This window comes from Oncorhynchus gorbuscha, linkage group LG10 (assembly GCF_021184085.1).
Source record: "Oncorhynchus gorbuscha isolate QuinsamMale2020 ecotype Even-year linkage group LG10, OgorEven_v1.0, whole genome shotgun sequence".
Lineage (NCBI taxonomy): Eukaryota > Metazoa > Chordata > Actinopteri > Salmoniformes > Salmonidae > Oncorhynchus > Oncorhynchus gorbuscha.
Genome location: NC_060182.1, coordinates 59,835,500 through 59,861,741, shown reverse-complemented (window position 1 = coordinate 59,861,741; position 26,242 = coordinate 59,835,500). Strand labels below are relative to the sequence as shown.

General features: G+C 45.6%; 1 protein-coding gene across 10 annotated transcripts in view; it reads left to right on the top strand.

Moving 5' to 3' along the window:
- kidins220a (kinase D-interacting substrate 220a) overlaps positions 1-26,242 on the top strand; it is a 94,956-nt gene that overhangs the window by 13,985 nt on the left and 54,729 nt on the right. For all 10 annotated transcript variants that reach the window (XM_046366501.1, XM_046366504.1, XM_046366494.1 and 7 more), the window contains 22 exons: positions 3,616-3,767; positions 3,975-4,073; positions 4,934-5,032; positions 6,820-6,918; positions 7,025-7,123; positions 7,279-7,377; positions 7,717-7,914; positions 8,168-8,266; positions 8,633-8,731; positions 8,936-9,034; positions 9,207-9,384; positions 9,645-9,809; positions 10,140-10,319; positions 10,602-10,767; positions 11,048-11,199; positions 14,496-14,596; positions 14,703-14,888; positions 15,468-15,608; positions 21,779-22,019; positions 22,361-22,449; positions 24,580-24,724; positions 24,870-25,032. In XM_046366501.1, coding sequence (XP_046222457.1) covers positions 3,636-3,767; positions 3,975-4,073; positions 4,934-5,032; positions 6,820-6,918; positions 7,025-7,123; positions 7,279-7,377; positions 7,717-7,914; positions 8,168-8,266; positions 8,633-8,731; positions 8,936-9,034; positions 9,207-9,384; positions 9,645-9,809; positions 10,140-10,319; positions 10,602-10,767; positions 11,048-11,199; positions 14,496-14,596; positions 14,703-14,888; positions 15,468-15,608; positions 21,779-22,019; positions 22,361-22,449; positions 24,580-24,724; positions 24,870-25,032 — 3,029 coding nt within the window. In that variant the 5' untranslated portion in view covers positions 3,616-3,635. The remainder of the gene's footprint in view (positions 1-3,615; positions 3,768-3,974; positions 4,074-4,933; positions 5,033-6,819; positions 6,919-7,024; positions 7,124-7,278; positions 7,378-7,716; positions 7,915-8,167; positions 8,267-8,632; positions 8,732-8,935; positions 9,035-9,206; positions 9,385-9,644; positions 9,810-10,139; positions 10,320-10,601; positions 10,768-11,047; positions 11,200-14,495; positions 14,597-14,702; positions 14,889-15,467; positions 15,609-21,778; positions 22,020-22,360; positions 22,450-24,579; positions 24,725-24,869; positions 25,033-26,242) is intronic.

Here is a 26,242-nt window from a genome sequence, read left to right as displayed (position 1 = left end):
CATTTAAGATGCAAATATTATATCATTAACACAATCTTCAAAAGGGCAGTAACCTCAGCAGTGGCACTTGCTTGTAGAACCCTACGGCTGTGCAATGGCATAGCCTCGTTTTGTTCATTTAGCAGACAAGACACTTATTTTCCAAGCTCTTATCACAGTTTTATAGTAAAAAACATGATGTAATATAATAAAATAGAACAGAGTAGTGCAAAATGATTCTTATTTCTCGTAAGTTTTTGTTCTACATTATTTTGTTGTACTGCATTGTTTGGTTTAGAGCAAGACGGCATTCCATTGTACTTGTGCACATGACATTCATTTAACATGATGTGCATCCTGCGCCTGGAACAGTTATTCCCCAGGAGTGATAATTTGAAACCGGGCTCAATTTGGCGAGTTGAAAGATCATTTTTTTCAGGGTTACAAGCCAAAATCGGTCATATTTTCGATATACAGATTTGTAGTTTATTCTGCCTGTTCTTTGGAATTTTCTCAAATGGATCAACAATTCCACATTGAACGGTGCATGAGGATGAATTACTCTGTCTAAGCTTAATGATTCTGATTTAAATACACTCTTTGATGAAGACAAACTTAAGTTTTTGCATATGTTCAGTGTGGAACCTGTATGTTTAGGGAGGTTAGGGTGGCCTAGTGGTTAGAGCGTTGGACTAGTAACCGGAAGGTTGCAAGTTCAAACCCCCGAGCTGGCAAGGTACAAATCTGTCGTTCTGCCCCTGAACAGGCAGTTAACCCGCTGTTCCTAGGCCGTCATTGAAAATAAGAATTTGTTCTTAACTGACTTGCCTGGTTGAATAAAGGTAAAATAAAAAAAATATAGAGTACAAATTCTGAATGGCACTAGCAGTTCGCAAAGTAGGGTTGTCAGTAATGACCACAGCCACAAAGTCATACATCCCACCTATTTATACAATTTCTCTTCTTAGAATCAGATTTTATACCTAACCCTTAACCACACTGTTAACCTTAAATTAAGAACAAAAAGCTTTCTTTCCCTTCCTGAATTTGGGCGATATAGTCAATTTTGACTTTGTGCATGTGGTGATAAGTTGGCAAGTTGGCCTAAGCGAAAAATAAAAATAGACCAGACGCAATTATTCCAAAACTGCAGTTTATTATTGGAACACATATTTCCCTACTTTAGTCAACCAGGCCATTTTGAATGTGTGATACAACTGTCATCATTTGGTAATAAACGTAGCTTGTGTATCCCAATAGTTAGTTGTTATAGGCCTAACAGAGCTTGTGCGTACACTCGGCATGTGTGTAGAGGGAGTGGTCAGAACGCAATTGAGCGAGTGAGACACAGATGGAACAAGGGAATTTTGGGAGAAAAAACGTGTGATGCTTGGCATGGTTTCTTTTTTGTTCTGTCCCGCAAATGCACATGCACAAATAGAACACTGGAGTCCAAATAAAATGTAAGTGTTCTTCAAGACAACATTTAAACCAAATCGTTTTAAAGTATATAAAAAAAAGAAATCGGATCGAGTTTTGACAGTTCATTTGAGTGCTTGAACACTCATGCCCGTCTCTAACTGTTATAATTATAGTTGCTGTCCAGTCTCATGTCCTCTGCCATACTTATTAGGCCTGTATGAAATGCAAGTGTGCAGTGCATTCGGAAAGTATTCAGACCCCTTGACCTTTTAGTTAGTCATTCTAAAATGGATTAAATCTTTTCCCCCCTCATTCTACTTCGTAGAAGCAAACAGTGAGCAGTGCAGACAGACTGCATTCGGAAAGTATTCAGACCCCTTGACCTTTTTCCACATGTTCTTACGTTACAGCCTTATTTTCCTCCTCAATCTACACACAATACCCAATAATGACAAAGCAAAAACACGTTTTTAAAATTGGTTTCCAAATGTATAAAAAAAATATGAAACTGAAATATCACATTTACATAAGTATTTAGACCCTTTACTCAGTACTTTTGTTGAAGCACCTTTGGAGGTGATTTTTCTCCCATTCTTCTCTGCAGATCCTATGAAGCTCTGCCAGGTTGGATGCGGAGCATCGCTGCACAGCTACTTTCAGGTCTCTCCAGAGATGTTCCATCGGATTCAAGTCCGGGCTTTGGCCGGACCACTCAAGGACATTCAGAGACTTGTCTCGAAGCCACTCATGCGTTGTCTTGGTTGTGTGATTATGGTCATTGTCCTGTTGGAAGGTGAAGCTTCGCCCCAGTCTGTGGTCCTGACTGCTCTGGAGCAGGTTTTTTATCAAGGATCTCTCTGTACTGTGCTCAGTTCATCTTTCCCTAGATCCTCACTAGTCTCCCAGTCCCTGTCATTGAAAAACATCCCCCAGCATGATGCTACCACAACCATTTATTTATATTTTTTGTAACATTTTCGGTTAAGTCGGTTAAGAACAAATGATTATTTACAATGACATCCTACCCTGCCCTAACCCGGGCGGCGCTGGGCCAACCATAGGGATGGTGGCAGGTTGCTTCCAGACGTGACGCTTGGCATTCAGGCCAAAGAGTCAGAGTTCAATCTTGGTTTCATCAGACTAGATGTTTCTAAAGGTCTGAGAGTCCTTTAGGTGCCTTTTGTCGAACTCCAAGCGGGCTGTCATGTGCTTTTTAGTGAGGAGTGCTTCCGTCTGGCCCCTCTACCTTAAAGGCCTGGTTGGTGGAGTGCTGCAGAGATGGTTGTCCTTCTGGAAGGTTCTCCCATCTCCACAGAGGAGCTCTGTCAGAGTGACCATTGGGTTCTTGGTCACCTCCCTGACCAAGGCCCTTCTTCCCTGATTGCTCAGTTTGGCTGAGCGGCCAGCTCTAGGAAGAGTCTTGGTGGTTCCAAATTTCAAGTCTCATAGCAGAGGGTCTGAATACTTATGTAAATAAGGTATTTTTTAAATATATTTTTTTAATAAATGTGCAAAAATGAATAAACGTGTTTTTGCTTTGTCCATTATGGGGTATTGTGTGTAGATTGAGGAGGAAAATAAGGCTGTAACGTAAGAACATGTGGAAAAGGGGAAGGGGTCTGAATACTTTCCGAATGCAGTCTGTCTGCACTGCTCACTGTTTGCTTCTACGAAGTTGAACTTCTGATAACATTTCAAAGCTCAAAGAAATGACCATCCTTTTGAAACACAAAGCAGTGAGTGGACAACAAACATTCCCTTTGTTTGTACTGCTTGGCTTAGGGCCGATTTACAGTCATAATCCCATTGATTTGATTTAACTAGGCATGTCAGTAACACATCCATAGCGCGTTTAGAAGCATTTTGACCGGTGGAGGCTGCTGAGGGGAGGACGGCTCATAATAATGTCTGGAACGGCGCAAATGGAACGGCCTCAAACACAAGGACACCACGTTTGATGGATTTGATACCATTCAACCTATTCAACTCCAGCCATTAACCCACGAGCCCATCCTCACTAATTAAGGTGCCACCAACCTCCTGTGAATTTGATTGACATTTGAACTAAAAACATCAACTTGTGGTTGTTGACTCATGGCTTATTAATGTGTTGGGTTGTCCTTATGACAATGTGCCTCGAATATGTCCAGCCAGCTTTGACTGTGCCAGGTGCATGTGTACATAGGCTAATAACCTCTCTTTGTGTCTCCTAAGCTCGGTGGTGAGGTGTAGTCATGGACACCACCACCTCTCTGAAGATGACCACTCTGGCCACCCAGAGCCTGTTCAGCTACGTTGAGGAGAACAACGTGCCGGCCATAAAAGCCCACCTGGACAAGTTCAAGGAGGTGGACAGCAGGAGCGAGGTGAGTCAATGACCACTGGATACTAGGCGTCGCGCGGAACACAGTAAACATACAAACGAGAGTTAACATAAACATCTAAATAAGTACTAGGATAATAGTACTAGCTTTAGCTGGGTTTTGCTATAAAAGTGAATGCTCCAATTAAATCAGTGCTCGGGTAACTATATTGTGATTAGTGACTGTCTCTCTGTCTCTAACCCCCCTCAGAATGGTCAGACTCTCCTCATGGTGACGTCAGAGCAGGGCAACATAGAGATGGTCCAGGAGCTCATCAGGAGGGGAGCCAACGTCAACCTGGACGACGTGGTACACACACACACACACACACACACACACACACACACACACACACACACACACACACACACACACACACACACACACACACACACACACACACACACACACACACACACACACACACACACACACACACACACACACACTCGCACACCACACTTAAAATAAATGGTAGCTAGACAATGGGTTTGAGGGTTGCTGTCACATGACTTTTAGACCTAGGACTTTTCCAATCACAACCACACGCCTATGCTCAGGACAGGGAGAATAAGTCTGCTGGGAACACGTAAGATTTCGGTCGCTCAAGGTACATATTAAAAACCATGGTTCAACCCTGAAATGCACCAGGATGCCAACAGAATACATTACCGCACAAAGTTAACATTTGGTCTCCACTGCCTGATAAGCCCTTAGTGTCCAGCCTGATGAACTCACCACACTGTGGGTTGACACAGAGCCCTATAATGAGCACCTGTAGAATTCCTCAGGCCTCTGTTAAAAGTAAATTACAGGGTGTAGAGCTGCTGTCTCCATCAACACACCCAGCCTCAACCTCTTACTAAACCTCAGACACACACACACTCAGACTCTCACTACACCAGACTGAGTGAAACGGACCAGACCTGGGCACCGCGTCTCTCTCTCCCTCTCTCCTTTGCTCTCTGTTCTCTATCTGACGCGCTCTCTCTGTCACCTCCGCACCGCGTCCATGAGCACCTGGTACGACCAGCTGGTAGGTACAGCACTGTGCAGCGGATTAATACAGACCCGGCAGCCCTCTGATTGGTGGTGGTCCACGGCGACGACGACATGATTGGAGTTTCCGTGGTGACCAAGTGTAACCCCTGTGTTCTGCCCATCAACAGGACTGCTGGACGGCACTTATCTCAGCGGCTAAGGAGGGCCATGTGGAGGTGGTGAAGGAGCTGCTGGCCAACAACGCCAGCCTGGAGCACCGGGACATGGTGAGAGAGGAGGGTGGGCACTGGGTACAGGGTATTGGGCAAGGACATTGCAGAGTGGACACTGAAGTAAACTCTGGGCAACATGAAGTAAAGCTTTTGTACCTGTGTGTAACATTTTTCTTGAAGGAGTAGTTTGATTGAAAAAGTGAGGGGAAAAAAACGACATAACAAAAAGATGAAAGGAGGATTATTTTAGGTTGGACCGTCTTATATCTGGATGCATTTTCAATAGCGGTCAACCTTCTGGGGTGAACAAGGTCACCTACAACTCTGGCACAGAAGTCATTGACTGTCATCGATGGTGGCCATTGGGTATTTTGTTTGTATGAGAGCTATAATGCAGTACAATACTTGCTTTATTGGTCCATTTGCACTGAAATTCATATTTTCCTTGCTGTCACAATACACACACACACACACACACACACACACACACACACACACACACACACACACACACACACACACACACACACACACACACACACACACACACACACACACACACACACACACACACACACACACACACACACACACACACACACACACACACACACACACACACACACACAGACAGTAGAAAGAGTCTATTCATATTCTTCCTCTACTGTCTTATGTCTGACTGCAATCCATTCCAGGCTGCTTTGAAGTGATTTATCCATTAGCTTGGGATGCGATTCCATTACCTCCAATATAATCTCCTCCGTTTTGTAATAATTGCATTTACTGAGCTCTGGATGTCCGGAGTACATTAACCTGGGATATGGTTAATATCTGTAATACAAACCTCTCAGTGGAAGAAGCCTACTTCACATCCTATTCTGTCTGCAGCTCTGTGTTCATTCACAGTACGGTTTAGGTTATTCAATAGGCCGTGTTCTTGCACTTCTGCATGTTTCCCGTAGGGGTAAAGACTAATGACAGTGTTTGAGTGTCATGACCAAATCTTTTGCCTTCTGAAATGTGCTATTTCCATTTCATATTTACACTGGTACACTGGTTCTAGTGTAAGGTGACTCAGGCAATCAATCATGGCTGTGTTGCGTGTCAGTTCGGGAACCGTTTCTGCATATGTTATGACGACTTTTTGTGACATTATGTGGCAATTTTATGTTGTTGTTGTTAGTACGTTTTGGACTTCGGCAAGAGATTTTTTGTCTCCAATGTTTTTTTCTCTCGAGGGAAGTCAAGTCGCTAGCCGACGTCGGCGACTGACCGACAGTAGGATTCTTCAATGAAGTGCCTGTTGTCATTCAACGAGAGAGGACTCATCCTCATGCACATTTTTGCACTTGAGAAATATTGCACCAGACGTCTTTAGTCAGATGGAAAATCTCCTTGGCAAAAACAGGAAAATGTAACAGATTTATTGAGTGATCTTGGATTCGTTCGGACTGTTTTGAGGAAGTGCATACCGGCTACGGTGTCTCAAAACGGACAAACAATTGGCGTTTATTTTAATCATTTTCCAAGCGAAGGTCTTTGAAGGGAGTATGTGAGCAGACTCGAGCTCCAAACCTCTTAGGCGCCAGCCGAACTGAAGCCTGCTGACGCCTTAAGCCACCCGGGTGCCAGCATGTCTGTACTAATAACAGGATTAAACCCACTGTTTGGCTATGTGCATGTTGTGCTGTATGACATCATGACATCATACAGAAGATGACTGCTCTACTTCTCCCTGGCACTGTGGGAATTGTGGCAATAGCCACTAACTATACATGTCACCACTTCCCATTTAAAGTGTGTGTGTGTGTGTGTGTGCGCCTGTGTGGTTTACTGTACAGGGGGGATGGAGTGCCCTCATGTGGGCTTCCTATAAGGGTCGTGTGGAGGTCACCCAGCTACTGCTGGAGAAGGGAGCTATCCCCAACATCACTGGCCAGGTACACTGGTACTATTCTTATCTGAAGCGCATCAGGCCTTCTATAATTGGGTAAATAATTTGTGTATTTCAGAATGAGTTAAATATGCTGATTTCTGTCCTTACAGTACAGCGTCTACCCCATTATCTGGGCGGCTGGACGAGGCCATGCTGATATAGTGCATCTCCTGATTCATCACGGAGCTAAAGTCAACTGCTCTGACAAGGTAAGCACTCACCACTGGTCCTGTGTTCAATTTGTCTTGTATAAAAATGACAAAGTAACCTAAAGTAAGTACACTAAATGACCCTACATTCGGTGTTTCAATAGTCATCAACGCTGTCTCTCTCTTTCTTCTTTTCTCTTCTCCCCTGTTCTCAGTATGGCACTACCCCGTTGATCTGGGCAGCCAGGAAGGGCCACTATGACAGTGTGATACACCTGCTGGTCAATGGGGCCGATGTGGACCAGGAGGGAGCGGTAAGTGGACCTCCCTATTCTCGTTAAAACCTCATTACACAAGGCCTGAGCGGATCACACACACAATGGGCTCAAGCAAGGGGTCGGTTTACTCCAAAATGTCTTTTTTATCTATTTTGGGGTGTATGAATATACACAAATGCATTGTCAGAGGTTTTTGGCATGCGCTTGACTACACACTCTTTAAAATAAGGCCTTATCTGATGAGTCAGAACTTTGTCTGTATAGCTATCCATTCATTCCCAGTTCATCGTGAACAAATAGGCTTCAGCTGCAATCCATGAAAGGAAACACTGTGTTGAAATGACAACAACCTGACTGTTATTCTCTCCCTATCAGAATTCCATGACCGCTCTGATCGTGGCTGTGCGGGGTGGTTTCAATGAGGTGGTGAAGGAGCTTCTGAAGAGGAACCCCAACGTCAACATGACAGACAAGGACGGCAACACGGCCCTGATGATCGCTGCCAAGGAGGGCTACACTGAGATAGTCCAGGACCTCCTGGACGCTGGCACCTACGTCAACATACCAGACAGGGTAGATGACCATCGCCAACCTCTAAAGAGGAGCTGAAACATTGCCCCGATAACCCTGACAATAGACAGTAGAGTCTAGACAGGGTGACATCAACCTGAATGATAATGGTCATGCTATATGGATGAATGTGAGGATGGTAACAGCACGTATCGTCTTGCTCCTCTACAGTATAACACATCTTTTCTGTTGTGTGGTGGTTTGAGTTTGCGTTCTCTGTATTGAAAGCCTGTGATGTTTATTGTGTGTGTCACAGAGTGGGGAGACGGTGCTGATCGGAGCAGTGCGAGGAGGCCATGTGGAGATCGTCAGAGCCCTTCTACACAAATATGCCGACATTGACGTCAGGGGACAGGTAGGAGTCCCCTCCCCACTCAGACATTCCCCGCAAAATGCTTGCTTGGGGAATTGCTCTTTGCCAAGAAACGATTTTTGTTTCTTTGTGACCATTTTAAATGACAGCGATCACAGTAAGGTACTTAATTGTTACCCAGAAATGATTTGATATTGAGATGAAAAACCGCCGCATTGGACCTTTTAACATCTCTGATCGGTCGTCATGCCAATTTATTAGGGCACACCGTAGCAACATGTTCAACAACGGAAAACAAAAACAAGCGTTTCTTATTGGATATGTTCCGGTAGTCCCGCCCTGTTTCTGTCAGGTTTCTTCCGTTTGGTGCCTAATGAATATGACCCTTTACTCAACTGTGTAAAACAGGATAGTAAGACTGCCCTCTACTGGGCAGTGGAGAAAGCGAACGCCACCATGGTGAGAGACATCCTCCAATGCAACCCGGACACTGAGAGCTGCACCAAGGTAAGGAACAGCCACAGCTGCTGTACATAAGTGAACAGTCATTTTATAAGCACTGTGACAAATTCCTCTCGTGTCAACATGACGGTTTTAAGAACGCGTTTTAAACAAGTGCGATTAGCGTTGCAAATGCACATTTGCTGGCTTCTATTCTCACCAATCACTGTTCTTGGTCTGAGATGATGATGATGATGATGTGTGTTTCAGGACGCAGAGACCCCTTTGATCAAAGCCACCAAGATGAGGAAAATTGAGATAGTGGAGCTGCTCCTGGACAGAGGGGCCAAGGTGGCTGCTGTGGACAAGGTACTGTACAAACACGACATATAGAGCCCAGCCTATGTCTTTAGAACAACACCACAGGTTCTGTATTCGAGCCAGCGGCTGACGCGGGACCGCCGGATACATATCCACATTGTGCAATCCAGTGTTTTCGACCGCCACTCTACTGTAACCATCTCTCTCGTCTCCTGTCCAGAAAGGCGACACGGCCCTTCACATTGCCATCAGGGGGCGGAGCCGCAAGCTGGCTGAGCTCCTCCTGAGGAACCCGAAAGATGGCCGCCTGCTCTACCGCCCCAACAAGGCCGGCGAGACGCCCTACAACATCGACTGCACCCACCAGAAGAGCATCCTCACTCAGATCTTTGGAGCCAGTGAGACCTGACACTCAAATCACATCGACATGCATATAGTGCACAAGAGTACTCTAGGGTGGTTTTTTAGCCTGTTATTGTGACTGAAATTGTAATGCCCAACTGGTATTATTTAAAACATCTTTTAACGTGAATCATTACTTTTAGCGCTTTCAATCTGGTTTTGGAAATGAGATGATTTATTGCTTGGAAGTATTGCTGTATTTATCAAGTGATGACCACTCAAAACTCTCCCCTCTCTCTCTCCCCCTGTCCCTCAGAGCACCTTTCTCCCTCTGAGTCCGACGGTGACATGCTGGGTTATGACCTGTACAGCAGTGCCCTGGCAGACATCCTCAGTGAGCCCACCATGCAGCCGCCCATCTGTGTGGGCCTGTACGCCCAGTGGGGCAGCGGCAAGTCCTTCCTGCTCAAGAAGCTGGAGGGTAAGAGAGCACCACCCGGAATATCACCGGGGCTCTTCTTCTGCTAGTGTCCCGAGGCTCTCGTTTGAAAAATGATTAGGCTTTTAACCTCTCACTAAACAACAGTAATATGAATCTAAAAGGGAATATGTCCACACATTTGGTCACGTTCTGTGCATTAGCTCTATAAAAATGAGTTTCCTTTTTCTCATTGCCAGGCTTGACTGCCTCAGTGCCTCATTTGTAGTTTCCTGTGTAAGGCAGGAACCGCTAGGGGTCCTACTCATTTTCACTTGCCTATTCATTTTTTTGTTGGTATAACCTCTCTCTCCCTCCCTCCCGCTCCTCCAGATGAGATGAAGACATTTGCAGGCCAGCAGATTGAGCCTCTGTTCCAGTTCTCGTGGCTGGTGGTGCTCCTGTCCCTGCTGCTGTGTGGTTCTGTAGCTCTTGTCCTGGGCTTCACCGTCGACCCCCGCCTGGCCATCGCCGTCTCCCTCAGCCTCCTCACCCTGCTCTACGTCTTCTTTGGTGAGGAACACTAGAGTAGAACGGAACGGAGGAGAATGAAACGAGTCAACAAAAACTCTGGGCCTTCGGTTTCCTGCAGTTAAGGAGAGTTGCGTGTATTACGTAATGAGAGGGCGCCTTGGTTCTACGCTTCGAGCGATTCCGACAGCGTTTCGCCACATGCAACTACATTTCTCACGTTCGGAGTCATAGGTAGGGGAACGTCTGATGGTCAGTCAGAAATGTGATGTTCTCTCTCTCCTCTCTCTCTCTCTCTCTCTCTCTCTCTCTCTCTCTGCGCAGTGTTGGTGTACTTCGGGGGTCGTCGTGAGGGCGAGAACTGGAACTGGGCGTGGGTCCTCAGCACCCGTCTGGCCCGCCAGGTGGGCTACCTGGAGCTGCTGCTCAAACTCATGTTTGTCAACCCCCCCGAGCTGCCAGAGCAGACGACCCGCGCCCTGCCTGTCAGGTAACACACACATACATGCATACATAAAATACATGCTTGATGCCGCTCGTGCACACGCACCTTGATGTGAACGACCTTCAATAGAAAAAGTATATTCTAGAATCCTATATATATCTATATAATCTATATGAATAGATTCTTTCTACTGTGTGTGTGTGTGTGTGTGTGTGTGTGTGTGTGTGTGTGTGTGTGTGTGTGTGTGTGTGTGTGTGTGTGTGTGTGTGTGTGTGTGTGTGTGTGTGTGTGTGTGTGTGTGTGTGTGTGTGTGTGTGTGTGTCAGGTTCTTGTTCACAGACTACAATCGTCTGTCCAGTGTGGGAGGGGAGACCAGCCTGGCAGAGATGATAGCCACTCTGTCTGATGCCTGTGAGAGGGAGTTTGGCTTCATGGCCACCCGCCTCTTCAGGGTGTTCAAGAACGAGGAGAACCAAGGTACTACGTTTGCCTCCACTTTGGATATCCTTTATAACCTTGTCGTATTACCTCTGTCTCTAATACTGTATATTTAGTGTACAGCAGGCCTCGACTTTCCCTGCGTCTCCCTTGTGTGGGCGTTGTGCCACCCTGGGCTGAAATATTGTAGCTCCCTTCTACCGGCTACCAATCGCCGTGCTCCGAAGCACCTATTACTCACATGGCTTTCTCAGGTATCTCAATTCTTAATAGCCAATGCCTGTCAGGTGACCGGGTCCTTATCACAGGCCTCGCAGCTTCGAAGTACAAGTGAAGACCGACGCATGGGGATGCAACGCTTCACGCCATTCTTATGGGATTCCCGAGGTGCACGTTGAAGACATCTCGAAGAACTGTCCACGTTTGCTTTTCCTCAGCCAACAGGACGAGTAACAAACAGCAGAAGCACTAGCCTATGTCAACCTACTATCTCCCCAAAGTACAAAAGTTGACCTATTCTGTTGGTCAGCTTGTCATTCTGTGCTAGAAATAAATCTTCCAAACAGAATCTGGGACAGTTGTGGGACGATAGATCTCAAAATCGTACAACGAGTACATAAAAAAAAAAACTTTTAAAAGCAATAAAGCTGATGCAACAGATCAGAACATTTAGCTTAAAATGTTGATAACCTATTATTTCATCGCACACAGCAGTAGGCTAGGCAGTGCATTCAGAAAGTATTCAGACCCCTTCCCCTTTTTCCAAATGCTATGTTGCAGCCTTATTCTAAAATGCGAGCAGTTTCACGTGACAAAGATCAAAATATCCTTTAGAAATGTCGAAATATCTAAAGATGCAACAACAACGTGGGTCGCTAATGTGGCTACGTCTTTGGCTGTAGGACAGTAAACAGATTTACTGATTTTGAAAACCAATAGAACATGACAGGCTGCTGCTTTTGTGCTCAAATAATTCCCTCGATATTTCTAAGGTCGGAATTTGGCTACTTTGAAGTAAGGTAAGACATGACTCCTTCGTTTTAAACCATTATTGTTTATTGTTAAATGGTTTCCAAATGCCGACTGCCTCCGCTTAGATTGCAAGGTGGGTGATGTGGTGGTACCCAACAGGCACTGTTCTTTCCCTCCTATCTGAACGCACAGTTCCCCGAGTATGTCGACAGAATCAAGCCTTTAAGACATTAATAATCCTACATTTTAATTTGTCAAACATGACTGGCATTTAGCCTGTGGATGTAATTAAGTCTCATTAAAGTGTGGCTACATTTTCTGGTGCCTCTGTCATGTCAGATATCGGTGTGGACATGAAAGGCTGTAAACAATACGAATAGGCTATCACCTATCTTTGACATGTAGGCTAGTTATTCATGTACATTTACATACACTTGTGTTTTTCTTGAATAGCAAGTGTTTTTTTGGTTTCAAATCAATTTAATTGGCTATTTTGGTTAATGGCCTTGGTGCCCTAGCAGATGGCCTTGGTGCCCCGGCACATTGAGCACCTCTTGAAGAATGGTATTGCCCCTAAAAATCGCGCAACTCCAGGCCTGGTGTACAGTGCCTTCAGGAAGTATTCATACCCCTTGACTTATTCCATATTTTGTTGTGTTACAGCCTGAATTCATAATGATTAAGTGAAAATGTGTTTATAGACACTTTTGCACATTTATTGACACAGAAATATCTCATTTGCAAAAGTTTTCACACCCCCGAGTCAATACTTTGTAGAAGCACCTTTGACGATTACTGCTTTGAGTTATGTCTTTATCAGCTTTGCACATCTGATTTCCTCCCGTTCTTCCTTGCAGATTTTCTTCACGGTCTGTTAAGTTAGATGGGAGATGCGGTGAACAGCAATGTTCAAGTCTTTCCACAGATTTTCAATGGGATTTAAGTCTGAGCTTTAGCTGGATTCTTGTTCGGAAGCAATTCCAGCATTGCTTTGGCTGTATGGTTGGGGGTTATTGTCCTGTTGGAATGTAAAAGCTTCACCCCCAGGTATGAGGTAAGTTTCACTCTGAAGCAGGTTCTCATCAAGGATTTGCCTGCATTTGGCTCCATTCATTTATCCCTCTACAGTATCCTTACTAGTTTTTCAATCCCTGTTGATGAAAAGCATCCCCATAGCATGATGCTGCCACCACATTTTTGTCTCATCAGACCACAGAATCGTAAACTCCAGGCGTGCTGTCATGTGCCTTTTTCTCATGAGTGGCTACCGTCCGGCCACTCTCCCATAAAGCCCAGATTGGTGAAATGCTGTAGAGACAGACTGTTGTCCGTCGATCAGGTTCTCCCATCTCAGCCAAGGAACTCTGTAGTTCTGTCAGAGAGGTCATTGGGTTCTTGGTCACCTCCCTGACCAAGGTCTTTTTTTTTGCCCGTTTGGTCGGACAGCCTGCTCAATGCAGAGTCTGGGCACTTTCATTTTTTTTTTTCAATTTCTCAATGATTGAGACCACTGTGCTCTTGAAATGTTCAACATTTTAGAAATTGTTTTATCCCCTTACCCAAATCAAATCAAATGTATTTATATAGCCCTTACATCAGCTGATATCTCAAAGTGCTGTACAGAAACCCAGCCTAAAACCCCAAACAGCAAGCAATGCAGGTGTAGAAGCACAGTGGCTAGGAAAAACTCCCTAGAAAGGCCAAAACCTAGGAAGAAACCTAGAGAGGAACCAGGCTATGTGGGGTGGCCAGTCATGTTCTGGCTGTGCCGGGTGGAGATTATAACAGAACATGGCCAAGATCTTCAAATGTTCATAAATGACCAGCATGGTCGAATAATTGAAACAGTTGAAACTGGAGCAGCAGCACGGCCAGGTGGGCTGGGGACAGCAAGGAGTCATCATGTCAGGTAGTCCTGGGGCACGGTCCTAGGGCACGGTCCTAGGGCACGGTCCTAGGGCTCAGGTCCTCCGGTACCCAGATGCAGTATACGCCTCAACACAATTCAAATCTCAGCGCTCTACAGACCGTTCCTTGCACTTCATGGTATGGTTTCTGCCCTGACATGCACTGTCAACTGCGGGACCTTATATAGACAGGTGTGTTTCTTTCTAAATCATGTCCAAACAATTGAATCGGGCCACAGGTGAACTCCAATCAAGTTGCAGTGATCAAATAAAATTGGATGCGCCCGAGCTCAGTTTGGAGCGTCGTAGAAGAGGGGTGTGAATACCTATGTGAATTAGATATTATGCCTATTATACCTATGTGAATTAGATATTATGCCTATTATACCTATGTGAATTAGATATTATGCCTATTATACCTATGTGAATTAGATATTTGTCCCCTCTCCCCTCTAGGTAAGAAGTGGAAGAAGACTTGCTGCGTGCCCAGTTTCATGCTGTTTGTCGTGACGCTGGGCTGCCTGATCACAGCCATGGCACTGCTGGCCATCTTTAAGGTACATACACACACTGACACACACACAAATGTGCACATACACAAGCACACACATACACTGTATCGAGCATCTGCTGTACATGTGGACCTCGTTTACATGTATTTAGGTGCAGCGTGAGAACCTGACGGTGAACGCGGTGCTGATCGCCATGGCCAGCGTGGTGGGCCTGGCCCTCCTGTTGAACTGCAGGACCTGGTGGCAGGTGGCTGACTCCGTCCTCAACTCCCAGAGGAAGAGGCTGCACAGTGCCGCCAACAAGATGCACAAGCTCAAGAGCGAGGGATTCATGAAGGTAGTGTAAACCCCGTTTTATAGCCCATTTTCAACGTCTTTTCAACATCCTTTCAACGTCTTTTGCTCATAAGGAATACTCTGTTGGATAGGTTCCTCTCCAGTTATATTCAAATAGGGCCGAATCCCTGACTTGAGATTAGATATGTAACTTGTAAATCACGCAGCAATGTCGATACAGACTTGGAACATGGAAGTTACACGCACGTGTAGATCAAATGATTTGATCGAGTTAGGACTTGGCTCATCATGTCGCTAGTTAAATGGTATTCTACAGTTTTAACATGGTTAAGAATAAATACGTTATGTTGTTACATGATAGCGTTAGGCACTCGGGAGCTACATTCCTACGACCACTATCAAAACAGAGATGAATTAATAGGAAGAGGCACATTGTCTGTAGTTATACAGTATGTAGTGGTTGATTGTGTGTGTGTGTGTGTGTGTGTGTGTGTGTGTGTGTGTGTGTGTGTGTGTGTGTGTGTGTGTGTGTGTGTGTGTGTGTGTGTGTGTGTGTGTGTGTGTGTGTGTGTGTGTGTGTGTGTGTGTGTGTGTGTGTGTGTGTGTTTGGTTGCTCCAGGTGTTGAAGCATGAGGTGGAGCTGATGTCCAAGATGGCCAAGACCATCGATGGCTTCACCCAGAACCAGACCCGCATGGCGGTCATCATTGACGGCCTGGATGCCTGCGAACAGGACAGAGTGCTGCAGATGCTCGACACGGTGTGTATGTGTGTGTTTGTAACAATGACTGAATACGACGTTAGTAACAATGGCTAAACACAAACATGTAGACTATACAATACTATACACAAAACTCACACTATCCATAACCATTTAGGGTTAAATCATTATCCATGACTCACTGGTCATTACTATTGATGAGGGGGGGGATTGGTACAGTTACATATCATGATATAATATTGTCAAAAATAATATCTATACTTTGACTCCAAGTATAGATTAAAAATCTATTTAAAAAACACTCTATATACAAAAGTATGTGAACACCCCTTCAAATTAGTGGATTTGTCTATTTCAGCCACACCCGTTGCTGACAGGTGTATAAAATCAAGCACACCTCCATGCAATCTCCATAGCCAAACATGTGCAGTAGAATGGCCCGTACTGAAGAGCCCAGTGACCTTCAACGTGGCACCGTCTTAGGATGCCACCTTTCCGACAAGTCATTTTATAAAAATTTTACCCTGCTAGAGTTGCCTTGGAGTTGTAAGTGCTGTTATTGTGAAGTGGAAACATCTAGGAGCAACAACGGCTCAGCCGCGAAGTGGTAGGCCACACAAGGTCACAGAACGGGACCGCTGAAGCGCATAAAAATCACCTGTCCTCGGTTGCAGCACTCACTACCGAGTTCCAAACTGCCTCTGGAAGCAACGTCAACACAATAACTGTTCGTTTCCATGACCGAGTGGCCGCACCCAAGTCTAAGATCACCATGCACAATGCCAAGCATCGGCTGGAGTGGTGTAAAGCTCGCTGACAGAAATGGTTTGTCGAGATCAGTGTGGAAGAACATGACTGGCCTGCACAGAGTCCTGACCTCAACCCCATCGAATACCTTCGGGATGAATTGGAACGCCGACTGTGAGCCAGGCCTAATCGCCCAACATCAGTGCCCGAACTCCGCAGCAACGTTCCAACATCTAGTGGAAAGCCTTCCCAGAAGAGTGGAGGCTGTTATAGCAGCAGAGGGGGGACCAACTCCATGTTAATGTCCATGATTTTGGAATGAGACGTTCGATGAGCAGGTGTCCACATACCAGAGCGCTAAGAACCTTGGCGTGATCCTGGACAACAAACTGTCGTTCTCAACTAACATCAAGGCGGTGGCCCGTTCCTGTAGGTTCATGCTCTACAACATCCGCAGAGTACGACCCTGCCTCACACAGGAAGCGGCGCAGGTCCTAATCCAGGCACTTGTCATCTCCCGTCTGGATTACTGCAACTCGCTGTTGGCTGGGCTCCCTGCCTGTGCCATTAAACCCCTACAACTCATCCAGAACGCCGCAGCCCGTCTAGTGTTCAACCTTCCCAAGTTCTCTCACGTCACCCCGCTCCTCCGCTCTCTCCACTGGCTTCCAGTTGAAGCTCGCATCCGCTACAAGACCATGGTGCTTGCCTACGGAGCTGTGAGGGGAACGGCACCTCAGTACCTCCAGGCTCTGATCAGGCCCTACACCCAAATAAGGGCACTGCGTTCATCCACCTCTGGCCTGCTCGCCTCCCTACCACTGAGGAAGTACAGTTCCCGCTCAGCTCAGTCAAAACTGTTCGCTGCTCTGGCTCCCCAATGGTGGAACAAACTCCCTCACGACGCCAGGACAGCGGAGTCAATCACCACCTTCCGGAGACACCTGAAACCCCACCTCTTTAAGGAATACCTAGGATAGGATAAAGTAATCCTTCTCACCCCCTCCCCCCTTAAAATATTTAGATGCACTATTGTAAAGTGGTTGTTCCACTGGATGTCATAAGGTGAATGCACCAATTTGTAAGTCGCTCTGGATAAGAGCGTCTGCTAAATGACTTAAATGTAAATGTAATGTAAATGTATTTAGTATTTAGCCTCACAATGATATGTTTTACCATTTTCTTTTCAGGACAGCTAGGGATACAAGTATAAAACAAAACAAGTTGATAAAACAGTTGCATTCATGAGTTTTATGGACAAATGTCAATATAAAAAGTCAGCCAAAGCAAGAAATTGTACAAACAAATTTACATGAATGCTTTAAGAACAGAAATGGTTTGCTCAATGGGAAATGAATATCCGACTAGTTAGTGACAACTGTTTGGAATGTTGAGTTTGTGACAGCAACTATGTGAGATTTATTACAGTATTATAGACACTATGTCCTGGGATTTCCTATGTTCCTCTAACGAATCTTGTGTAGCTTGTGAGCGTCATAGAGCACAACATGCTACATGTTCGTTAGAGTCTGTAGCTTAATAGTTTGTAGCCGAAACCATTCGGACTCTACTAGATGTTTTGGTAAAAAAGACCGGGCCCCTTCGGGATCTGCCCTTGTCTCACAAACACTGCTCTAGTTCAGCCCTCGTTAATCCCACAGACCATTGGAGAAATAGACAAATCCACTGGTCCAACCTAGAAGTCTGTAGCTCAAACACACAATGTTTAAAAGGGGTTAGAAGAGCAAAACGCGCCGGCATTACAGTGGGACTCATTGGGTTAAAATAAATAGATTTGGTAGATCACTTTTCATTGTTTTGATCTCCCCACATTATAATTGGAAGAGGAAGTGCACACTCTAACATAGCCTATAAGCTCGGATGGTAACTCCAAACACATTTTCACTAAGAGAGGCTGCTTAGCTGGTTAAACAGTGGTTAGCCATGTGTTAGCCAAAACTTAATTTCCCAGTCAAGAAAGCTTACCAGCAGCCTGCGGCACTATAGCTTTTAATGCAAACTATTAAGAGCTACAGTGCATTTGAAAAGTATTCAGACCGCTTGACTTTTTCCACATTTTGTTCCCGTTACAGCCTTATTGTAAAATGGATGAAATTTAATTTTTCCTTATCAATCTACACACAATACCCCATAATGACAAAGCAAAAACAGGTTTTGACATTTTTGCAAATGTATAAAAAAAACAAAAAAACAGATACCTTATTTTCATAAGTGTTCAGACCCTTTGCTAAGAGACTCGAAATTGAGCTCAGGTGCATCCTGTTTCCATTGATCATCCTTGAGATGTTTCTACAACTTGATTGGAGTCCACCTGTGGTAAATATAATTGATTGGACATGATTTTGGAAAGGCACACACCTGTTTTATATAAGGTCCTGCAGTTGACAGTGCATGTCAGAGTTAAAACCAAGCCATGAGGTCGAAGGAATTGTCCGTGGAGCTCCGAGACATGATTGTGTCGAGGCACAGATCTGGGGAAGGGTACCAAAGCATTTCTGCAGTTTTGAAGGTCCCCAAGAACACAGTGGCTTCCATCATTCTTAAATGGAAGAAGTTTGGAACCACAAAGACTTTTCCTAGAGCTGGCTGCCTGGTCAAACTGAGCAATTGGGGTAGAAGGGCCTTGGTCAGGGAGGTGACCAAGAACCTGATGGTCACTGACAGAGCTCCAGAGTTCCTCTGTGGATGAAGGACAACCATCTTTGCAGCACTCCACCAACCAGGCCTGTATGGTAGAGTGGCCAGACAGAAGCTACTCCTCAGTAAAAGGCATATGACTGCCCGCTTGGAGTTTGCCAAAAGGCACCTAAAGACTCTTTGGCCTGAATGCCAAGCATCACGTCTGGAAGAAACCTGGCACCATCACTATGGTGGAACGTGGTGGCAGCATCATGCTGTGGGGATGTTTTTCAGCGGCAGGAATTGGGAGACTAATCAGGATCGAGGAAAAGATGAACGGAGTAAAGTACAAAGAGATCCTTGATGAAAACCTGCTTCAAAGCACTCAAGACCTCAGACTGGGGGAACAGTTCACCTTCCAACAGGTCAATGACCCTGAGCAGACAGCCAAGACAATGCACGAGTGGCTGTGGGGCATGTCTCTGAATGTCCTTGAGTGGCCCAGCCAGAGCCCAGACTTGAACCTGATCGAACATCTCTGGAGAGAACTGAAAATAGCTGTGCAGCAATGCTCTCCAACCAACCTGACAGAGTTTGAGAGGATCTGCAGAGAAGAATGGGAGAAACTCCCCAAATACGGGTGTGCCACGCTTGTAGCATCGTTCCCAAGAAGGCTGTAATCGCTGCCAAAAGTCAAAAGTACCAGTCAAAAGTTTGGGGACACCTTCTCATTCCAGATGTTTTATTTTATTATTTTCTACATTGTAGAATATTAGTGAAGACATCAACTATGAAATAACATATGGAATCATGTAGTAACCAACAATGTGTTAAATAAATCTAAATATATTTTCGATTTTGGATTCTTCAAAGTAGCCACCCTTTGCCTTGATGACAGCTTTGCACACGCTTGGCATTCTCTCATCCATCTTCATGAGGTAGTCACCTGGAATGCATTTCAATTAACAGGTGTGTCTTGTTCAGTTGTCAAATTCCTTTCCTTAATGCATTTGAGCCAATCAGTTGTGTTGTGACAGGTTAGGGGTGGTATACAGAAGATAGCCCTATTTGGTAAAATACCAAGACCATACTATGGCAAGAACAGCTCAAATAAGCAAAGAGAAATGACTGTCCATTACTTTACTTTAGGACATGAAGGCCAGTCGATGTGGAAAATATCAAGAACTTTGAAAGTTTCTTCAAGTGCAGTCGCAAAAACCATCAAGCGCTATGATGAAATTGGCTCTCATGAGGACCGCCACAGGAAGGAAGACCTAAAGTTACCTCTGCTGTGGAGGATAAGTTTATTAGAATAACTGCTTCCATCTCAGATTGTAGCCCAAATAAAGAGGATACGTTCATTAGATTTAACTGCACCTCAGAAATTGCAGCCCAAATAAATGCTTCACGGTGTTCATGTAACAGACCCATCTCAACGTCAACTGTTCAGAGGAGACTGCGTGAATCAGGCCTCCATGGTCAAATTGCTGCAAAGAAGCCACTTCTAAAGGACAACAATAATAAGAAGAGACTTGCTCGGGCCAAGAAAACACGAGCAATGGACATTAGACCGGTAGAAATCTGTCCTTTGGTCTGATGAGTCCAAATTTGATATTTTTGGTTCCATCTTCCGTGTCTATGTGAGACTCAGAGTAGGTGAACGGATGATCGGATGATCTCTGCATGTGTGGTTCCCACCATGAAGCATGGAGGTGTGATGGTGTGGGGGTGCTTTTCCGGTGACACTCTGTTATTTATTTAGAATTCAAGGCACACTTAACCAGCATGGTTACCACAGCATTCTGCGGCGATTCGCAATCCCATCTGGTTTGAGCTTAGTGGGACAATAATTTGGTTTTCAACAGGACAATTACCCAAAACACACCTCCAGGCTGTGTAAGGGCTATTTGACCAAGGAGATTGATGGAGTGCTGCATCAGATGACCTGGCCTCCACAATCACCTGACCTCAACCCAATTTGAGATGGTTTGGGATGAGCTGGACCGCAGCGTGAAGGAAAAGCAGCCAACATGTGCTCAGCATATGTGGGAACTCCTTCAAGACTGTTGGAAAAGCATTCCAGGTGAAGCTGGTGGAGAGAATAGCAAGAGTGTGCAAAACTGTCATCAATTTTTTTGATGTCTTCACTATTATTCTACAATGTAGAAAATAGTTTTTTTTAAATTAAAAAACCTTGTTGAGTAGGTGTGTCAACTTTTGACTGGTATTGTATGTAAATGTGATACTTCATTTTTTGACATTTAATGTATTTGAACATTTTTCAAAAACCCTACTTTACCTTTTCATTATGGGGTAATGTGTGTAGATTGACGAGGGGGAAAAATCTATTTTAGAATAAGGCTGTAACGTAACAAAATGTAACAGAATGTGGAAAAAGTCAACGGGTCTGAATTCTTTCTGAATGCACTGTATATTTGTGGGTGCTTTTTCAAGGCCTATGTCAGAGGGCCGCAGACCCCGGTTGAAGAACCCTGATTTAGAGAGACAACTAGTAGGGAGACCCCCTATTTGAATTGCTGTTGCATGTCCTCTTTAGAAACGGAATGTGATCAACAGATATGTGACCCACAAACTCAACCTAAACAAGATACTACAAATTATAGCCACAGTTTACAGATATTAACAAGTTGATGTCAAGTTTTCTGTTCCCCAGTTGTGTGTGTATGACCACACTATGAATCTGACACAAGGTTCACCCTCAAATGATTTCAGGCTTTTATCATTCCTATACACTCACTACGGATGAGCAGTAGTGGATGAACCCAGGTCTAAATCCTCCTCCTATTCCCCTCCTCCACCAGGTGAGGGTGCTGTTCTCCAAAGGCCCCTTCATCTCCATCTTTGCCAGCGACCCCCACATCATCATCAAGGCCATCAACCAGAACCTGAACAGCGTGCTCAGGGACTCCAACATCAACGGCCACGACTACATGAGGAACATCGTCCACCTGCCTGTTTTCCTCAACAGCCGGGGGCTAAGCACGACCAGGAAGCTGTGCACGGCCGACCCAACCTCCAACGGAGACCTGACCAACCCTGAGGGTACGCAAGACATATGCACGGCGTGTGTCACACAAACATGAAAATACACACACACACACACACACACACACACACACACACACACACACACACACACACACACACACACACACACACACACACACACACACACACACACACACACACACACACACACACACACACACACACACACACACACACTCGCACACACTCGCACATTCTGACTTGCTGTAGGAAATGGTAATAATTTATCGTGAATAGGTTGCTTCTTTACATTAGATGTTGTGATGAGACGTCCCTGGTGGTACTGTGTCTCATTTTATCTCTCCTTTTACACTCCTCTCTTCACCTCTTCACAGGATGGCACGAGGAGATGGACAGGAACCTGTCCTCCAACAGTCTGGGGGATCAGGCCAAGTTTGGCAGCAAGACGGCCCTCAACCGCAGGGTAAACTCATTCAGCCGGCCAACCCTCTCCATGCTCAGGCTGGGCCATGGATCTACCTGCAGAGGTCCTGTAGACCGGCAGAGTTCTGGCACAAAGACAAGTGATACAACAAGGAACATAAGGAGATTGGGCGCCTGTGCGGGCAATGAAAGCACAGCAAACGCATCAAAATATTGCCTCTGAAGTGGTTTTTCTGCTTATTTTCCCATAGACACAGCTAGAGAAGACTAACATAGAAAGGGTGAGATAATTCACTTAAACCCACAGGCCCGGGGGTGTAGCTAGCTTCATCTCGCCTTGCGGTGAACATAGTGGAGAGGGGTGGAGGAGGTCGGGAGCAAAAGAGCCGGTCTCCATCGCCGAGGAGTCTCTGCCTGGTAATTGATGTAATGTCTGTTTATCCTTCCTGCTGCGATGCCACACTGCCTAATGACAGGGAGGAGCAGCAGTGTGTCCCAGTGACAAAACGCTGGCAATCGGTGGCTGCTGGCGGGAGGCTAAGTGGCCCTGCCTGCTTCCCCCTGCGAGGACCCCGTTTTGTTTGTTTATCTGTTTGTTTGTTTGGGCGTCTGATTTATTTGCCTGTTTTCTTTTGTGTGTCTTTATTTTCCTTGGGTCCCTTTTTTTATTTCGGCGCCCACTTCTTTTTGTTTGCCCTCTCTGGCGGTTTCTTGGCTGCCAAGAAGGCAGTGAGTGGGTCTCTTTACAAGTGGAGCTAAGAAGGATGGAAGGAGAGAAAAAGCTCTCTGTCTCTCGGCTACTTAATTGCGGAGTTGTGGATCTTTAGCCTTCCAAGATGGCAGGGGAGGGGAAGTGAGGGAGGCAGGCCAGGCGAGCTCAGGCTTGTAAACAGTATTTGGCGCCGTGCTCTGGGCTGATGTCAGCTCCAAGTAAGTTTGCTTGTTTGGAGGAAATATCCCAACTCTTACAGCAGCTTTTCAACAGTCAGTTGAACAGAGTTCAACAATTCATCCTGATGGTCTGGTTATACAGTCAATAAAACAACGATCAACTTTCACCAATCATATTTCACTCTTTGAGCATGTCCAATGCATCTTACGTAAGGATCAAAGGAGAGCCAATCACCTCCTTACTGAGCCAATACTGGCTATACACTCTCTCCCTACCAGTGAGGTCGTCACAAGGCAGGCATTAAGTCCACATCACAGTCCGCTTAGTGGCTGGTGGTGGCGTTCTGAGTGCTTGTGGCCTGACGAACGCTCTCCTATATACAGCATTGCTGCACCGTTCGGCAAGCAGCACCGATTGTGGTCCTCCAGACAGCATTCCACTCATTCTGGACTCGCACACAATCCAGAAAAGAGGTGAGATGTAGAGTCTCAATACACAGTTCAGTCTTTGTTTGAGACACACACACACACACACAACCCTGTGTGGAACCCAGGAAGCGTGGCGGTGGCTATTGTAACAGGGAATCCGAATATCAAACTTTGACCCAGCTGTGTAAGGACAGTGACTGTGGACAGCTGATGACTCTGTCTTGGTAGTGCACAGTGTATATCCGTGCGTCCAGCCCTGGCCCATTCTCTGTCGAGTTCAACTGAGATCTCCAGTCTGTTAATTGGGCCCAGTAACAGAGCTGCTTGTGTGTTGGCGGGTATGGGATGGGTGTTGGGAAAACCAGGATGGAAGGAGGTAGAGACGGGACTCCGGGACGAGAGGTCACGCACCCGGGGAACCGCTTGTCGCAAGGTGGACGGCACGCCGCCGGGTGATGTCATCATGAGACTGCCACAGAACTGTCACGCGGTCATGTGAACTGTAGAACACAGGACAGGTTAAACCAGGCCAGTGCTTGCTGTAAATAAATGTTACTATCATTTGGATGTGTGAAGCAAACACGTAATATACTCTCTGTGGCCAGTTTATTAGCTACACCACCCCATTCACAAAAATGGTTCGCTCCTGCAGACAGTGAGTCATGTGGCTGTGGCTTGCTCTATAAAGCAGGCAGACAGGCATCGAGGCATTCAGTTACTGTTCGATTGAAGGTTAGAATGGGCAAAACGAATGACCTAAGCAAAAATGACTTACTGACTGGTTTGTGGAAAAACCAAGGGCTAATCCAAGTATAAACATGAGGTATTGTGTGTGTGTGTGTGTGTGTAGGACACGTACCGCAGGAGGCAGATGCAGAGGACGGTTACCAGACAGATGTCCTTTGACCTGACCAAGCTGCTGGTCACCGAGGACTGGTTCAGTGACATCAGCCCCCAGACGATGAGGAGGCTCCTGAACATCGTCTCTGTCACAGGTAACACATCACCTATTAGATGACCTTTATATCACCCAAGGGGGAGAGTCGACTACTCCCAGCATGGCACTTATTATCGGAAGGGGAGTAGTAGGCGTTTCAACCAACATACCAAACGTCACTTCTCATTGGTCCATATTTCCAGGACGTCTGCTGAGGGCCAATCAGATCATCTTTAACTGGGACCGTCTGGCGTCGTGGATCAACCTGACAGAGGAGTGGCCCTACAGGACCTCCTGGCTCATCCTCTTCCTGGAGGAGACCGACGGCATCTCAGACCAGGTCCCCCTGAAGACCATCTATGAGAGGTAAGCACACACACATCTGCACTCAAACAAGCACGCATGTACAGGAAGACGCGCACACACAAGCAGACGGGCACACAGGCAGACACTCGCATTTTAGACTCTTTCCGAAAGGTTATTTTTGCTCCACACACACCCACGCCTCAAATAATCGAAGATGAATAATGAATTGTGATGTAGAAATCATGTTGACCAGCAGGTGGCAGCAGATGATCTTCCATTTCCACTACCAGTACATCATACAGGAAGGATTAAGTCCCCTATAGGCTTCTGTGAGCCTACAGCCTAAATAGATCGTTGTATTCAGATCACGCAGGGAAACGCATGGAAGTAAGAAGTAGCATATCATTATTCATCTGATTTGAATTGATAAAGTGTTAGAAGCACAGCCAGTGCTGGTTTAACTAGGCATGAGAGTGTGGACAAGGGGGAGGGAATCAGCACATAGTCTGAGTCATTAGGATTGCTGCTGTTCTGCCCCAATAGTTGGCCTTTAAAGGTTGCACTCTGCCACTCTATCACAATGCACTAGCGCCCGGGAGTCCTGGGGCGCTGAAGTGTCACCAACACTCAGTGTCACATAGTCATCGTCACCATCCCTATCCTTCACATAGTTTCTGGATGAATAAATGGCTTTGGACAAATATATGTGAGGCAGCAATGAGCCTGTAATATACTTGTGCAATAAAAGAGCTCCTTAGCACAGAGCATTACCTGGGTATTGGGTAGGTATCACCTGAAATGGCTTCTGCAATGGCAGTTTGTGATTAAAGGAAGCCCCAAACGAACATGGATGCCAGGATGAGCTGAGCAGCCCTTATCTGGAGAGACATCTCCTCATTGATAACGCTGAATCGCCTCTTTAACTTTCCTCCTCTTTCTTTCTTTCTTTCTTTCATTCTTTCTTTCTTTCTTTCTTTCTCTGTCTCCCCCCTCTCTCTCTCTCTCTCTCTCTCTCTCTCTCTCTCTCTCTCTCTCTCTCTTTCTCTTTCTCTTTCTCTCTCTTCCTCTCTCTTTCTCTTTCTTTCTCTTCCTCTTTCTTTCTCCCCTTATATCTCTCTTCCTCCTTTCTTTCTCCCCTTATATCTCTCTTCCTCCTTTCTTTCTATCTCTCTTCCTCATTTTTCTTTCTCTCTTCCTCCTCTTTCTTTCTCTCTCTCCTCCTCTCTCTGTTTCTCTCTCTCTCTCTCCTCCTCTTTCTTTCTCGCTTCCT